The 19,146-nt window shown below is 34.8% G+C and overlaps 1 protein-coding gene across 3 annotated transcripts in view; it reads left to right on the plus strand.

Annotated features, from left to right (window-relative positions):
* The window catches only part of ck (unconventional myosin-VIIa ck), a 251,992-nt gene that overhangs the window by 88,543 nt on the left and 144,303 nt on the right, over positions 1 to 19,146 (plus strand). For 2 of the 3 annotated variants that reach the window (XM_089106554.1, XM_089106553.1), the window contains one exon: positions 8,925 to 9,038. In XM_089106554.1, the coding sequence (XP_088962680.1) occupies positions 8,925 to 9,038 (114 nt within the window). Of the gene's footprint in view, positions 1 to 1,630; positions 1,733 to 8,924; positions 9,039 to 19,146 lie in introns of those variants that run through there. The other variant, XM_089106552.1, reaches the window with a different exon arrangement.

Genomic DNA, 19,146 nt, shown 5'->3' on the forward strand with positions numbered 1-19,146 from the left:
TTTGCTGATTAAGGACTTTTCATTTTTGAAACTAGGTTTAACTTAATTATAGGAAGTCGGAATTATCTTTAGAAAGAAGGAACTTTATTTTGGTATTTTAAATACATCGCATTTTACTCACGGTACATATTACCCTTCCCATCAATTAATGACGTCCCGTCATTAGCATTATCCTGCCGACCGCGCCATTTGTAGCGATGGAATTATATGTGGCTATAAAGGAAAGTGTGGCTATAAAGAGGAAGGACTGAGCTTAATTGGTAATAAATATTGACCGCGTCGAAGGTATTATTATGATCAAAGGTCGTGAACTTACACCTTATAAGTTCTCCGATAGCGCCGCTTATAGCGCTAAAGATTGTGGCAACAAGCCTCGCGCCACAGCAATTGGGAGTGAAGTAACTTTATGACCGCGCTGCCCTCAATTATTGAGAGAAAATAAGGTGTGTAGAAATATAAATGTGACCTCTTCTCCTTGAGCTATCTGGAGATCAGATTCCCTGGGAACGTCCTTAGAGATTTTGCGAGCTAATTACCTGTTATTAGGCTGGCTACAGACATATAAAATGAAATAAACACAGGTAAAAAAGCAATAGATTTATTGAAACTTACATATTTGGCCGAACAGCAATGGGTCACTTCAAATGACAATAATGGTGACTGAGATACAACAATGAAAGAATTGCCAAGCTTGAGTGGCGAAAAAATTTTATCTGAATGGTCCTGATTCGAATTTATGAATACTTTCAAAAAGCACTTTTACCCCACTATCAAACGTAGTTTTTTTTTTCCTGCGCTGTAAGAACTGGCCCACCATTGGCTCAAGTGGCCCAAGGATGCGAACCCTTCGTCCAATAGATTGTTTTAAATATTTCTGATGATTCAAACGTTCACACGGTTCTTATCATTTAAACTTCCTTAGAAATATTGTGCGTAGCACCTTTTTTATTGCCCACTGTCTTAGCGAAATCCAAAGCTTGGATAGCGCCGTTCTTTGTCTAAGGCTAACTGCGGTTTTTTTCTTTGCTGATTAAGGACTTTTCATTTTTGAAACTAGATTTAACTTAATTATAGGAAGTCGGAATTATCTTTAGAAAGAAGGAACTTTATTTTGGTATTTTAAATACATCGCGTTTTACTCACGTTACAATGGTCATCCATCAAAAACAATATTTTTGGCCATCCAAATGATTCTCATCATTTGTGATGGAGCCGTGAAGCCTGTGATAATAATAATAATAATAATAAAAAAAATCCAAGCGAAAAACAGGGCCACCTTAAATTAAGTGGGACGAGGCCATAGAAACGATTTAAAGGAAATTAGAACTTCATCAGAGGGAGTAAATTCTGAAGTTTTGAACCGTCTGGGGTGGTGTAGGAGGGTGTACTACTTTGTTGGCCTCATGTGGTTTGGCGCTTCAATGAATCTTCGGTAGTAGAGTTGTATCTTTTCCTTTTTATAGTTGGATTAAGTTTGAATGCCATATTTCTGTGCTTTTGGACTTGAATAATATTTTGTCTTTAGATTATATCATTTCCATTCTATGGATTTATGACTGATAACCTTATCAGTAAATAGTATCGCGTTTTTAGGACTTGGTCTTATCAGTAATGTTACTTTGAAAAGAAAGTTTTTGTTAAAATTTCAGTTTAAATTTTGACTTATGCATTTATTAGCTCAACAATGGAGGATTTAAAGTTTGATGATAATATCAAACAAGTTTTTCGATTTGTGAGTCTTGTAGCTTTTTGGACTTCTATGGTTTTCTTATTTTTTTTAGAAAGCTACTTAATCCATTTTTAGTCAATCAATTTTGATTAGTGAATAATGAAATTTGATCAAAATGCTGAACCAGTCGGGTTTTCTTATGTTCGAAATTTGGGTTTATTTAAGTCAGACTTCTCTAGGTTTAATCTTTATAACTTGTTGAATTTTTGGAATTGAATTTTTTTTGTGCGAGAAACAAATTTTCGACCTGTAAATTCTTACGTTCAATTCTTTAGAAGTGTTTTATTTGTATATAATATTTATACGTTTCTTCCTTGGCTTGTTCTCATATTATAATTTGCCATTTCATCATTAAATAATTTTTCAAAATAGTTTTTTTAAATCTTAAAATTAATTTTTTAATTTAATTTATAAATATTTTAAAATTTTAATTAAATTTGAAGTTAATTAAATAATCCTGTTAATGATTGAAAATATTGTCAGTAAATAGTATTTTTATCTCAAGGAGTTGGTACTTTCAGTGGTTTAACTTGCAAGGAGAAATGTTTAGTATTTGCATCAAAATTTAATTATTTAATTTAATGGATGATTAACCAGCTAAATATTCCTGGTCTTGACCATGATAAAACCCTAGGATCATAGTAGAAGGCAGATTTATCTAACGTAAATATATACATATATATATATATATATATATATATATATATATATATATATATATATATATATATATATATATATATTTATATATATATACATGAATGATTATATATGAATGATTATTTAAAAAAAGTAAATTTATTTACAAAAAGTCCATACTTTACTCTTTAACAGCCTGGTTGCCAAGTTTGTTGTAACGCTTATCATACCTCTCAACAGTCTCAACTAATTTTAAAGTAACCTCTGCATAAAGACTTGCTGCCTATTCTGCTAACCAGGAGTTCACTTCTGTTTTTACATCGTTATCATCATTGTAACGTTTGCCACTGAGGTGTTGCTTGAGGTGGTGAAACGGATGGTAGTCACTCGGCGCAGGATCAGCTTTGTATTGTGGGTGATCTAAAACTTCCCAGCCAAAATTATCCAACTAATTACGGGTTTGACCTGCAGTCTGAGATCTTGCCATTGTCATGAAGAAGGAAAATTTAAATGTCCGGATGTCTTTTTTTTCTGAGTGTTAGGCAGTATACTTCAGCATTGATAGGTTCCTCCGTTGCATGAAGTCGACCAAAAAAAAACAAAAAAAAACACCATGCCTATTCCCAAACACCGACGCCATGATTTTGCGCTGGGAGAGAGGATGTTTGGCTTTCAAATTTTCAGGTGAGTGTGTGTGTTTCCATTCCATGTTCTGTTGTCTCGATTAGGGCGTGATATGCGTTATCGATGTTTCGTCTCCAGTTCAACCGGTTGCCACCTCAGTGGCAACCACAGTTTATAGAATTATCCAGTAAGTTTATCGCAGATCATTTCTGGTCTTCATTCTCGGTGCGAACAAAAAGCTCCTCCCACTTATTCATGGGTTAGCGGGTTAGTCTGTACGCGTCAATCAATGAGAAATGGTTCGAAATTGTATCATTCATAATTGTGAAAGCAGAAAAAAACTAGGTGAGCCAGCCAAGTGGTTTGCAAATGTCCCATCTCACAGGTATGACTTAATTTATATACAAATTATCACTTCATCTATTATTTACAAACAGTGGACTCAACTGATTGGCCTATGTAGGTTTTTATAAAAAAGGGGGCGAGGGGTTGATGAAATTTGTGAAAATAAGGATTTTTTTCTTCTTCTAATAACTGGTGGAATAGGTGTGATGGTTTCAGGGGCGGATCCAGAATTTTTTAGGGGGGAGCGCAAAATAGGTTGATTCGATAAACTTACGTTAGGAGCAAGTTTAATTAATGCAAACTTACGTTAATTAGGTAAATTACGCTACTTTAGACTACTATAGGGGGCACCCCGCGCCCCCCCCCCTCTGGATCCGCCACTGGATGGTTTATAATTTTTTTTTCACGTTGTGATGTTTATTTTCTACTATATTTATTTTCTAGATAAGACTACTTTCGTTTTCAATCAATGTTTTCGTATGAAATGGGCAGACCTTTCCTGAACTTTAAAAAATAAACAACTCTGTTTGAAAATCTTTGCACTTTGTGAATTTAGATAGCGATAAGGGTTCCTGATTGAGACCAATTTTAGGACTTGGGTTCTAATTATTGGTTGCTGTGGTAAAAGTTGGCACAATAGCCCTATCCAAGAAAAAACCAAACGTCTGTTAAGAAGTGTTTTTCGTAAAATTCTTAGGGACTTTTCAGAAAATTGAAGGACATCACACATTTTAGTGGCAGATCCAAAATTTACGCTAGAAAATTTACGCTAGGCTTTACGCTAGAAAAGCTCCTATTATAGAATATTCTTCCAGTTTGTATGTATACAAAGTTTGTATGTATACAGTTTATATATATATATATATATATATATATATATATATATATATATATATATATATATATATATATATATATATATATATATATATATATATATATATATCCTAGCTATCCTAGCTAATGTATCTATTACGGTTCGCCTCCCCGTAGTAGCATAATATTTGTAGGCATGAATATATAATGAGTTGGAGGCAATAGGCTTTAGATTTTCTGTACAGGATTTTGACTTTTGTCGATAGAAGAGCATCGCCAAGTGCTGAAAACTATGTTGTGACCAAAATGGGCCCATGATTGCACAAAGCCTCCATTCATGGAGGTCCCAGGGACTTCTTGCTGTCCGGTTCTAAGCCGGCTTAAGCACTTCGGTGTAGACTTGAGAAGATATGTGATCCCTGTCCTGCACTGGTATCCGGGATCATTACTTTTCTTGAGGCCAAAATAATTTCAATGATTTAAAGAACATGAAAATTGGAACTTGGAATGTTACGACATTAAAAAATGACTATCGTATCGATATTTTGATTGACGAATTCAGACGATTCGAACTGGACTTACTAGGGGTTTCAGAAACTCAAGTCCCAGGGGTAGGACGTATGAAATTAGGTGATATAGAATTTGTTTACTCAGGCAGGAAGGATGGGATACATAGACAGGGAGTAGGGCACATGATGAATAAGGAAGCTGCTAAGTCTTGTTTAGGCTGGGATCGTATTAATAATAGAATAATAATTGCTCATTTTAATACTAGAAAGTTCAGGGTATCAGTTATAGTAGTATACGCCCCTGTAGAACCGACTGATGGAGATACTAGTGACTCAGATGAATTTTACTTACAGTTACAGGAGCAAATAGACAAGGTCCCAGGTAGAAATCTACTGGGAGATTTTAACGCCCAGGTTGGTAGAAATAAGGATAGATGGTATCCTAGCCTAGGTAAATTTGGTGTAGGAAAAGAAAACTGTAATAGATACAGACTTTTGCAATTTTGTATGTATAACAATCTAGTTATAACCAATATGGTGTTTGGTCATAAAATGGCTCATAAGTTAACATGGTATTCACATGATGGTAAGACATCAAACCTTATTGATTATGTTATAGTAAACCGTAGACTGGTAGGATCAATACAAGATACTAGGATATATAGGGGTGCTTTTATTGATGTTAAAAGTAAAGATCACCATCTAGTAGTGTCAAGGGTTAATTTACTGTTGAAATATCGGAAGGGTAATTACCTCCTGGGAAGTTATGATGTTAGTAGACTCCAGGATGAGAAATTCAGAGAAACTCTCCAGGACCAGTTGAATACTAAACTTGAGGGTTTAAAATTTGATACTGTGGAAGATGGTTGGAATAATTTTAGAAAAATAATTTGTGAAGTTGCTGAAGGTGTCTAAGAGAAGAAAGCTAGAACTGCACCTAAGCATATTAGTGACAAAGCTTTATGTTTAATAGAAAAGAGAAAGGACTTGTACAAGAATTATCTGAGTGATAGATCGCATGAAAACAAAAGAAATGTAAAGAAAGTGGAGAAAGCATTGAAATATGAACTAAGGAGGTGTGAAGTGGAGGCCATGGATAAAATTGCCGAGGATTTAGAAAATGCAGCTAGACGGCATAATAGTAAAATATTGTACTGGCACGTTAACAAATTGAGAGGTAGTAGTCAATCCGGACTTGTCCCAGTTAAAGATAGGAATGGGGTGGCAATTAGCGATAAGGAAAAAGCAAAAGCGAGATGGGCCGAACATTTTGAGAACTTGCTTAACCGAGATAGAGTTGCAGGAAAAAATATAGAGGAAAATGAAAAAGTTTGTGATACCTTGGATGTGAAGGAAGATTTGTTTTGTGAGGAGGAATTAGCAAAAGTACTAAAAGGATTAAAGAATAATAAGGCTCCAGGTGCTGATAGGGTAGTAAATGAGCTTCTTAAATATGGTGGCTCTTAGGTTAGAAATAAGTTACTGAAGATTATGAATATGATTTTTGAAAAAGGGAAAGTACCTAACGATTTCAGGAAAACCTTAATTAAGTCACTTCATAAGAAAAGTGATAAAATTGAGTGTGGTAATTATTGAGGCATTAGTCTGGTCTCTGTAGGTAGCAAATTACTTAGTAATATGATACTTTTTAGACTGAGAGATGCCGTAGACAAAGTTTTAAGAGAAGAGCAGTGCGGTTTTAGAAAAGGTAGAGGATGTGTTGACCAAATTTTCACTCTTAGGTTAATAATTGAGAAGTGCCTAAGTTTTCAAACACCTTTGGTCCTCAGTTTTATAGATTATGAGCAAGCGTTCGATTCTGTTGATAGAGGAGCTTTAGTAAAGGTTTTATCCTTGTATGGTATACCAGACAAATACATTAAAGTGATTAGTGCTGTTTACGAGAATAACACTGCTGCGGTTAAGGTAGGAAATGATGGTAGCAGCTGGTTTTGTATAAAATCAGGAGTTTAGCAGGGTTGTGTTCTATCCCCCTTTATATGTATTATTTTGATGGACTTTGTTTTAAGGAGCACAGGAAAGGCAACGGGAGACCACGGAATCAAATGGGGAGGAAAAAGTCTCCTGGACTTGGATTATGCTGATGATTTAAGCATCCCAGATGAAAGTATGAGCAAAATGAATGGAGTTTTAGAGGTTTTGCGAGTTCAGGGTGCTAGTATTGGTTTGAAAATTAGTGTTAGGAAAACTAAGTTACAAAGGCTAGGAATAAGTGAAGATAAAAAGGTGACGTTGGGTAATGAAAAGATTGATCAGGTGGGGAGCTTCACTTACCTTGGTAGTATTATTAGTAAGGATGGTGGGAGCAGTGAAGATGTTAAAAATAGAATAGCCAAGGTTCAGGTTGTTTTTTTCACTGTTAAAAAAAGTCTGGAAGAATAGGAAGATAAGTCTGCAAACCATGATTAGAATATTAGAAGCTACAGTGATGACAGTGGTCAAATATGGCTCTGAAGCATGGACGCTCCGAAAAGCGGATGAAGATTTGCTAGATGTTTTCCAGAGAAATTGCTTAAGGATTGTTCTGGGTACCCGGCTGACTGACCGTATTTCAAACAATAGGCTATACGAAAAATGTGGTTCAATACCGCTTTCTAGGTCTATAATGAAAGGAAGGTTGAGGTGGTTAGGGCATGTTTTGTGGATGAAGGATGACAGATTGCCGAAGATTGTTCTTTTCCGCCAACCATCTAGGGCTAAACGGAAAGCAGGTCGTCCCCGTCTGGGGTGGGAGGACGTCATAAAGAAAGATTTAAAGGAAACGGGAACTTCGTCGGCGGGTGTAAAAAGGGAAGCTCTGAATACATTGGGGTGGAGGTGGAGCGTGCGTAGCTGTGTTGGCCTCAGGCGGCATGGTGCTGCGATGAGTTGTTAGTAGTATATATATATATATATATATATATATATATATATATATATATATATATATATATATATATATATATATATATATATATATATATATCGGCGCGTACAAACAGCTCCTCTCATTTGATCTACCGTTCTAGCGGTATTTCTAGCTTCTCATTTGATCTAGCGGTCCAATTACCCTGGAACACGTATTTTGGCAGAAACTTTCTCAAAATGCCTTTAAAACCAACTCGAGACTTCGAAACCTACTTGTAATTCCTATAAACATCTGAACTAATTATATATATATATATATATATATATATATATATATATATATATATATATATATATATATATATATATATATATATATATATATATATATATATATATATATATATATATATATATATATATATATATATATATATATATATATATATATATATATATATATATATATATATATATATATATATATATATATATATATATATATATATATATATATATATATATATATATTTATATATTATATATATATATATATATATATATATATATATATATATATATATATATATATATATATATATATATATATATATATATATATATATATATATATATATATATATATATATATATATATATATATATATATATATATATATATATTTATATCGGCGCGTACAAGCAGCTCCTCTCATTTGATCTGCCATCAGCGGTCCAATTACCCTGAAACACGTATTTTGGCAGAAACTTTCTCAAAATGCCTTTGAAACCAACTTGAGACTTCGAAACCTATTTTTAATTCCTAAAAACATCTAATAATAATATTGCACTACTAATTGCCGATTTTCATGCATGTATTGGAATGAATTAATTTAAATTTAGTTTCTTCAAAATTACTGTTCCAACGTTAAAGCCAATTTTCGTGTTCAAGAGAAATCTGACTGGTCTACCCGTGAAAAGATTTAATGCCCCTAATGTTTTAACGTTCGTCAGAGCACTTGCGCCTCGGTCCGGGTTTTTATAATGGGTGAGATAGGGACTGATCATACTGCTAATTCTATAAACTGTGGTGGCGACCGTTAAAAAGATGACGACGGTGTAAAAACAGCAGTGAACTCTTGGCTATTGGAGCCGACGGCAAGTTCTTATAAAGACTACTTTAAAATTAGTTGAGAGATATGATAGCTGTTAAAAAAAAAACTTGGTAAGTATGTTGAAAACATATAGTAAAGTACTGGTATGCACTTTCTGAAAATTAATCTACTTTTTTGAAATAATCTTTCGTTGGGTACTTATGTTCAAACGGACCTTAATGAAAAAACACGCTTCGTATATCCTAATGCAGTTAACAAAATTTATTCTTTTCTTTTTAGGGGGACTATATATGGATCGAGCCTGCCACAAGGAGGGAGTTCGATGTAGCTATTGGGGCCCGTGTGCAGTCTGCAGAGGGCCGCAAGATATTAGTTGAGGACGATGATCGAAAGGTGCTTATAATTTTTTTAATGATGATGTTTGTGTTACTATCTTGATCGAATGCCTCCTGGGAAATCAGAAAAAAAAAAACTTACCGGGTTTTCTTTTTTTTCGTTTTTTTTTTTTTTTTATCTTTTGTAAATTTGATATTGTGTTAGGGCTCAATTAAGACGTTAAAATCTCTAACAGGTGAGCTGGGAGAGGGTGTCAAATCGTTTTTCTTGGGTAAGTTATACTAATCCAAAAAATATTCATTCTGGCTTAGGGCCATGTTTTTTTTACATATTACTATATTTCCTTGTTTTAAGGCATAAATAACTCTTCAAATCTCTTAATCACATCTACATAGTGAAGTCGGGGTTAGCCACCGTCAGTGGGTGGCTAGTGGGTGGCCAGTGAGTGGCTAAGTAACGGGATCAATAGCCATGATCTATTTTTTTTAGAGGACATGGCAAAGAGGATATCAGAGGATTTGCTTCTCGGATTTTTTTTTTTCAATAAGTTTAAAAACCACACTGGATAAGCCAGTTAAATAAAACATAGGACAACGAATTCGGGTGTAAAATTTATAGAGAATAAAAAAAAGAATCCAATGGAAATATTTTGACCTAGGTCGAAATATTTCCTTCAATGCGAAGAATAACAACGAAGATCTTCAATGCAAAAAGAATAACAATAGATTGAGGATCACGCATTGAAATAAAATACCCCACCCCCGCCCCAAAAAGAAAAATAAATAAAATAAAGAGCCACCATCACTAAGGGCATACCCTGGAGGAAGGGGTCTAGAACCCGGCCCCCTCCTCGTGAAATCTGTTTTTTTTTTATTTCGGGCACTTTTTATTCAAATTATCAATTTTTTGGCTATTTTTTACCCCCTGCCCTCCCAAGAAATATTTAGTTTGTACCCCCTTACACATAAATCAGAGGCAACGCTGTAGCGTTGCCTATAGTAAAGGCCATACTGCTCCAATTTTTTATTATTTTTTTTTCCAGAGGCACTTCATATGGAAGGGGTCGTCGTAGAAGCCTCAAAGGGGGCTCATTTGATTGGAAATCGAGAGTTCTAGTGTCTTTTTTAATAGTCGAAAGTGATTGGAGGGCAACTAGACCCCCCCGCGCCCATCATTCCCCCCCACACATCCAATAAAAAATAGTAGATAGCCATTTTGTTCAGCGGAGTTGATTTCCCGGCAGAAAATATATTTTTGAGGAGGATATTCCCCCCGACCCTCGGGTCAAGGGTTGTAAGTTGTGCCCTGGGGCCATATAAGGTTTTTATAGTAGGCGTTGTCGTAGAAAATTCAAAACAGGCTCATTGGATAGGAAATTAAAGAGCTAGTGCCCTTTTTTATAGTCGAAAGTGATTGGAGTGTACCTAGCCCCCCCCCCCCCCCCCCCCACGCCCATCATTCCCCCAAACACATCCAATCAAAGTTTTCAGATGTCCATTTTGTTAAGCGTAGTTGATTTCCAGATAGAAAATATATTTTTGAGGAGGACACTCCCCCACAACCCTCGGGGCAAGGGTCTTAAGTTACTGCCCTGGGGGTATATAAGGTTTTTATAGAATGCGTTGTCTTAGAAACTTCAAAACAGGCTCATTCGATTGGATATTAAAGCGCTAGTGCCCTTTTTAATAGTCGAAAATGACTGGAGGGCATCTAGCCCCCCCCCCTGCCCATCAGTCCCCCAAACACATCCAATCGAATTTTTGAGATTGCCATTTTGTTCAGCGTAGCTGATTTCCAATTAGAAAATATATTTTTGAGGAGGATACTCCCCCACAACCCTCAAGGCAAGGGTTTTAAGTTATGCCCTGGGGGCATATAAGATTTTTATAGAAGGCGTTGTCGTAGAAGCTTCAAAACATGCTCATTCGATTGGAAATTAAAGGACTAGTGCCCTTTTTAATAGTCGAATGTGATTGGAGTGTAACTAGCCCCTCCCCCCCCCCCACGCCCATCATTTCCCCAAGCATATCCAATTAAAATTTTTAGATAGACATTTTGTTCAGCGCTCTTGGTTTCCAGATATAAAATATATTTTTGAGGAGGAGACTCCCCCACAACCGTCAGGACACGGGTTTTAAGATGTGACCCGGGGGTATATAAGGTTAGGATAGAAGGCGTTGGCGTAGAAACTTCAAAAAAGTCTAATCCGATTGGAAATTAGAAGGTCTAGTGCCCTTTTTAATTGTCGAAAGTGATTGTAGTGCACCTTGCCCCCCCCCCCACACCCATCATTTCCCGAAACACATCCAATCAAAATTCTTAAATAGTCGTTGTGTTCAGCGTAGTTAATTTCCAGATAGAAAATATATTTTTGGGTAGGACACTCCCCCACAAACATCAGGGCCCGGGTTTTAAGTTATGGCCTGGGGCAATATAATGTTTATAGATAAGGAGTTGACGTAAAAAGTTAAAAAAAGGTTCATTAGATTGGAAATTCAAAGGGATAGTGCCCTTTTTAATAGTCGAAAGTGATTGGAGGGTAACTAGCCCCCCCAGGCCCATCATCCCCCCAAACACATTCAATTAAAATTTTGAGATAGCCATTTTGTTCAGCGTAGTGGATTTTCAGAAAGAAAGCATGTTTTTGAGGAGGACAATCCCCACAACCCTCAGGGCAAGGGTTTTAAGTTATGCCTTGGGGGCATATAAGGTTTTTATAGAAGGCGTTGTCATAGAAACTTCAAAAAAGGCTCATTCGATTGGAAATTCAAAGGGATAGTGCACTTCTTCATTGCCAAAATTGATTGGAGGTCAACTAGCCCCCCCCCCCTACACCCGTCATTCCCCCAAACACATCCAATCAAAATTTTGAGATAGCCATTTTTGTTCAGCGTAGTTGATTTCCAGATTGAAAATATATTTTGAGGAGGAAACTCCCCCACAACCCTCAGGGCAAGGGTTTTCAGCTATGCCCTGGGGGCATATAAGATTTTATAAAAGGCGTTGTTGTAGAAACGTCAAAAAAGTCCTATTCCATTTGAAATTAAAGGGTTGTTGCCCTTTTAGATATTCAGAATTGATTGAAGGGTATCTAGCCCCCCACGCCCATCAGTCCCTCAAACGCATCCAATCACAATTTTGAGATAGACACTTTGCTCAGCGTAGTAGATTTCTAGATAGAAAATATGTTTTTGAGGAGGTGACTCCCCTACAACCCTCATGGCAAGAGTTTTCACTTATGCCCTGGGGGCATATAAGGTTTTTATAGAAGGCGTTGTCGTAGAAACTTCAAAACAGGCAAATTCAATTGGAAATTCAAAAGGCTATTGCCCTTTTTAATAGTCGAACGTGATTGGAGGGCAACTCGCCCCCCCCCCACGCCCATTGTTTCCCCAAATACTTCAAATCAACATTGTTAGATAACCATTTTTTTCATCGTAGTTTATTTCCAGATAGAAGATATGTTTTTGAGTAGAACAATCCCCCACAACTCTCAGGCGAAAAATTTTAAGTAATGCCCTGGGGCATATAAGGTTTTTATAGAAGGCGTTGTCGTAGAAACTTCAGAAAAGGCTCATTTGATTGGAAATTCCCAGGGCTAGTGCCCTTTGTAATAGTCGAAAATGATTTGAGGGCAACTAACCCCCCTTTCACGCCCACCTTTTCCCCAAACACATCCAATCAAAATTTTAAGACATCCATTTTATTAAACGTAGTTTTAAGTTCTGGAAATTAGGTCTTTACAACTCCCCCAAAGGCCTCAGGGCAAGGGTTGTAATTTAAGGATTCTCCGAATCCTTCATATTATTTCTTATGGAAGGGATGCTCGTATAAACTTTAGAGAGGGCTCATGTGATTGAAAATTGAAAGTTCTTGTTCACTTTTTAAGAGTCAAAAGAGATTAAATGGCAACTAGCCCCTCTCCTTCCTCCACGCCCTAAATGCATCAGATAAAAATTTTGAGATAGAAATTTTGTTAAAATAGTTCAAAGTTCTGAAAACAAAAAACTCCGGTGTCGACACAGCCCACCAGGGCCCAGGGGTAGGCGTTGTAAGTTATGCCCCGGGGCGTAATTTATTAAGGGGTGTTTATAACTTATTGGATGGGGTTTTGTAAGGGAAGAACACATAGGAAATCTTTTATAATTGTCCAATTATAATGTTAAAATGAATACTGTATGATAGATGTAAAATTGCTTTGGCACAAATTCCTATTAAGGTCAATTCCAAACAGTCGTGATCTCTTTGTGTCAGCAAGTGAAATGGTCTAAACCCCCTTATTGGAGCTATTTTTCAATAAATTCATTGTTGTCAATCGCTGTCCACAAGTTATGCAAGCTGTCTATTGTTCATATATAAGGTTTTTATCAAAGAGGTAATCGTATAGACTTTGAAAAAAGCCTCATTCGATTTAAATTGACAGTTTTTAGATCAGTTTTTTAAAGCCAAGAATATTCAGACAGTAAGTACTCCCCCCCCCTGCCATAAGGACATGAAAATTGTTGCAATCAAAAACGAACAAGAATTAATTAAAAAAAACTTTCGAAAAATGAGTTTTTCAAAGAAAAGTAAAGGCCATTTTAAACTCAAGATCAGGAGATACAAATACCTGTTAAAATTCAAACTTAAAATGACCAGATATTAATATTTAAGAATAAATGAAACCCAAAACGAACAGAAATTAAATCAACAATCATCGCAAAAAACATACAACAAGTACTAATATAAAATGAATAAATATATCTTAAAGCGAGTAATGCTTAGATTGAATATGAAAATCAAGCTTAAAAAGAAAACAAGTATTTTTCTATTAAAGTATAAATGAAACTTAAAACGAACAGAAATTAAATAAACAATCAATGCGAAAAAACTTACAATATATATTAATGTAAATGAATAAATAAATCTTAAAACGAGCGAAACTTAAATTAAATATGCAAATCAAGTTTGAATAGAATAAAAATAACTACAAACACGAGTTTAGGTATCGTCTCACTGCAAAAGCCTAAAACCTGCTGTATCATTGGTGCTTTACTGAAAACGAATTTTATTGCAAATGTTTTCTTTTGTACTTGATATTGAAAATAAACATTAAAATTGCCGTAAAATTTTGAACTGATGAGCTTTCAGCAATTAGTATCATTGTACATCAAATATTCAGTTTAATTTATTAGTTCTTTTCAAGATTGTTCAAGACAAATATAGTTTCACTACAAGCAAAATTTGGATACTGCCCCCTTCTTTAACTGTAAAAACCTAAAGCCTTTTGCGTCATTGGTGCTTCACTGAAAACGAATTACTCGTATATTACAAATTTATTATTTTCCAGTTCTTACAGCATTGAAAATGAAAATAAAAATTTCAGTGAAAAAAAAATCTCGAACTGATGGATCTTTCAACAATTAATATCGTTATATATCTAATATTCAATTTGATTTTGTTTATACTTTCCGAGACTGTTCAAGACTCATATAGTTTTGCCATTTTTTTTTATTTCTGCCATTTTTTGTAACTAATCGTGTTAGTTTGTTATGAAAACATTCTATGGCTTCTAGGCATTTCTATTTGAGCGGAAAACTGCACCTCAAACTTTATGGAACATGCATTTTCGTGCATGAATCACCAAAATATAATAAAATTTCAAGTTTCGGAGTGTTCCACCACTCGCAAGCAAGTTCCATTGGTATTTTTGAATCCGCATGGTCAATTTAGGGGGTTGAGGGTAGGCTAATTCTCGTAGCAGCCCCATTCCGTCGTGGTATGGTTCACATTTTCAACACCTGGCGTCCGGACTACCATATAATCTACCAAGCATACAACTACCCCAAATCAGTATCAGTAAATAAATGAAACTCAAAACGAACAAAAATTAAAATAAATATTAGAGTCAAACTCAAAACGAGCATAAATTAATGTGAGTAGGGTTCAAAACCCTATGCTTTCTAAAAGCCAGAATATAATTTGTACTTTACTGAAAAAAAGTTCAAATGAGTTTACTGAAAAAAAATGTGCATTGTCAATTTAATATACATATGCTGATATTTATTCCCTAAAATCTTAATTAATTTTTGATTTCTTAAAGTTAAAAACTGAAAATATTTCAAAGAATTGTTTTCAGTAAAGCGCCAATGCCGCAGTAGGTTTTTAGGCTTCTGCAGTGAGACGATACCCAAACTCTTGTTTGTAGTTATTTTTGTTCGATTCAAACTTGATTTGCATATTCAATTTAAGTTTCACTCGTTTTAAGATTTATTTATTCATTTACATTAATATATATTGTATGTTTGTTCGCATTGATTGTTTATTTAATTTCTGTTCGTTTTAAGTTTCATTTATACTTTAATAGCAACATATTTGTTTTCGTTTTAAGCTTGATTTACATATTCAATCCAAGCATTACTCGCTTTAAGGTCTATTTATTCATTTATATTATTACTTGTTGTATGTTTTTTACCATGATTGTTTATTTAATTTCTGTTCGTTTTGGGTTTCATTTATTCCGTTTTGAGTTTAAATTTTAACAAGTATTTGTATCTGCTGAGCTTAAGATTAATATGGCCTTTACTTTTCTTTGAAAAACTTATTTTTCGGAAAGTTTTTTTTTAATTAATAAAGTTTAAAAAGAAGACTGGTCTTCATTGTTCAAATTCAACGACCTTTGAATTTCAAGAGTCGTTCTTAAAGAATTAGGACACAATTCAAACTTTAGCTTAAAGAGCAAGGTGGCGAAGAGGGAGCAACACCCCTCATATACTAATAGTTCCTGTTCGTTTTAAGTTTTAATGTTACTCCTTACTTTCATTTACAAAAACTGGATTTTTAAATTTAATTTCTGATTGTTTTTTATGGAATGACAGGAAATCTGGCTCCACCTCCACAGAAAAATCCCCCTCCCCACAGAAATATTCTCAAGATAATTTAACCCCGGTGACAATTTACCCCGGACAATTACTTTTAACATCTCCACGCATAAAATTGAGTCGGCAAAGAGAAAACAAGACATATAAAAAGAATTTCGTATAGGAATTTCGTGAAAAATTTTCCCTGAAAAGTTCACCCTCTGGAAACTTCCCTCCCTATGGAAAATTCTTCCCGTGGAAAATCCCCCGGCAGAGAATTTCCCCCCCCCCCCCCCCGAAAAATGTTTGCACACATCCCAATAAAAAATACTATACTTAAACACTTAAACAATGGGCAAATTTTATAACTTAAATACCTTTCCCTTGGCATCGTGGGGGGGGGGGGGTCATGCTCTCTCCAAGGACATAGTTATTGGGTCTTTCAACTATGTTGAACAAAATGACTATCTCAAAATTTTGATCAGACGATTTTGGAGGAAAAAGGGGCGTTGGAGGAGGCCTAGTTGCTGTCCAATCTTTTAGGCTTCTTAAAAAGGGCACTAGAAGTTTTAACTTCCATTCAAATGAGCTCTCTCCCGAGAATCTTAGACTAATGGGATGATACGATCACCCATATAAAAAAAAATAAATAAATAAAAACGCTTCTGTGATCTTTCTTCTGGCAAAAAATCTAAGATTCCACATTTTTGCTGATAGGACCTTAAAACCTTTACAGTAGGGTTTCCTCATACGCTGAATCTGATATAAGATTCTTTGACTTTCAGGGGATGTTATTCACCTTTTTCGAAAATCACGTTCTTTTTTTCTCGTAGCCTTCGGTAGGTTACACTAAACTTATATTATAGGTTTGATCGGTTAATGAAACTTATATGTTTGGAATCAGCATTAGAAGTCGGTTCTTTTGATGCATCTATTGGTATCAAAATTCCGTTTTTTTAGAATTTCAGTTACTATTGAGCAGTGTCGCTCTTTACTTACAATTTGTTACCACGAACTGTTTTGTTCATAGGAATTTTCATTCATTCCTGATTTTTGAATATTGCACGATTTTATTTCGCCCCTTACAGTTTTAATTACCAATTTTTTTTTCTTCTAAGTTATGCTGATGAAAGGGCACATATATGTTTGTTTAGTTTAGACAGAAAGATTTGCAATACAAATACTTTGAAAGGAAAACTGTATGTAGAAGACTCACATTACCAATTCCGGGTACAGTTTTGTTTGCTGCAATGTTATATGGTTTCGGTTTATCCAATTTTAAATGATACACAAATTATATTTAGATCTCACTTCTATTATATATATCCATAAGTTATATTTGTGTTATTTAAATATTACTAAGTAAGTAACATTGGTTTTATTTAAAAAAATATATGTATGCATCATCAATTCCCTTAAGCAATGCTTGTGCAGGATAAAACCCTCCTAATAAATAAAAAAAAAAAGAAAAAAAAAAAAAGAGAGAAAAAAAAAAGAAAAAAAAAAGAAATAGAAAAAAAAAACATAATTAGAGCTCAACTTACCGGACCCAAAAACAAACGAACCTCCAAACAACACCCAACAAAATTATAAAAATTATAATCATATTCAGCTGCAACTAAACCCTCCTCAAAAACAAAACTTAAGTGGCGTGGAATAATCCATTCAAAATATACACATCAAAACAATGGTTCTTTAGCGACTTACGAAAATCCTGCAAACCCCCAACAGTCCTCAACTCCTCTGGCAAAGTCTCCCAAACTAAAAAAACAACATGACGTAGTGAAACCCCAGACCCAGATGTGACCATAGCTTGTTTTCTCGCCAACTGAGAAGATCGCGTCAAATTATCGTGAATACTAGACGCAAGACTAAACATTCCCGAAAAACATGATGGTAACTCCGAAGCTAAATGTTTAAACATAAACAGAGCATTACAGAATACACATATTCCTGCCAACGGTAGAATTTTATACTCGTGGTAAAGATGCCTCACCGATACAGATAGGTCAGTTTGATTACCATAAAGAACTCTAATTGCCATATTCTGTGTTACGCAGAGCGGATGGAGGTGAGTTACGAATGTTTTCGACCAAACCATACAACAGTAAATGAGATATGGTTGAACCATAGAAAAATACAACATTCTCAGAATTTCACACGGAAAAAGATACCTAAGTTTACGCATAATACCAATATTACGAGACAATTTGCTGTTAACAGATGCAATATGGTCTTTAAAACTAAGGCTTTCATCAATTATAACACCAAGGTATCTAGTACTAGTAGATCTTACAATAGTATGGTGACCTACTTCTATACTATTAATCCATGGATAATGTCCAGTAATTCTACCATAAATAAAAAAACTTGACTTATTGTGATTAAGCTTCAATTTATTTTCTCGCATCCACTTTTCAATTGAAGAAATACCTTGTTTCAATATAGTCATCAACTCATTTTCATTTCTAGCAGCTACAGTAAAATGGGCATCATCAGCAAAACATGGTAGAATTCCTTTAGTACCGTATCAAGGTCTAAAGAACAAGACACATTACTTGAAGCTCTACAAAGGTCATTAATATAAACCAAAAACAACAAAGGGCCCAAAACGGAACCCTGGGGTACTCCAATCGAAATATATTCAATTTTAGATGTAACTCCATCCATCACGACACACTGAGTCCTTCCACTAAGAAAACTAACTATCACATTTAAAAAAATCACCACGTATACCACTACTATATAGCTTTTGATCTAGTATATCATGATCAACAGAGTCAAATGCTTTAGTAATATCCAAAAATATCGAAGCTATCTTCAGACCCTTGTCTAAAGCATCATTAATAAAAGTTGTTAAAAACAAAACTCCATGCTCTGTAGAATGATGACTCCTAAACCCAAACTGACTAGAACTAAAAAATTGTCTTTTTTCGAAAAAACTTACCATCCTACTATGAATCAACTTTTCAAACACTCTAGAAATAAATGGCAGTAGAGAAATCGGTCTATAATCACTAAAACAATTCTTATCCCCTCCTTTAAATATCGGGATAACATTCGCGCCCTTTAGACAATCGGGAAATATTACAGCTTTTAAACAATTGTATACCAGTCCTAAAAAATGACTAGATATAACAGGTAAAATCGACTTCAAACCCTTCAACGAAATAAAATCACCTCCTGATGCACCATTTTTCATATTATTTTTAACATCAAATAATCCATCAATAGTTACAGATTTAAGGTACGCAGACACATCACAATCTTCAGGTAGGAACTGACGAAAATCTCCATCTTGATCAAATACTGGCAACGATGATGAC

The sequence above is a fragment of the Artemia sp. Qi Xiang Cuo genome, chromosome 21 (assembly GCF_049724085.1).
Source record: "Artemia sp. Qi Xiang Cuo chromosome 21, ASM4972408v1, whole genome shotgun sequence".
Lineage (NCBI taxonomy): Eukaryota > Metazoa > Arthropoda > Branchiopoda > Anostraca > Artemiidae > Artemia > Artemia sp. Qi Xiang Cuo.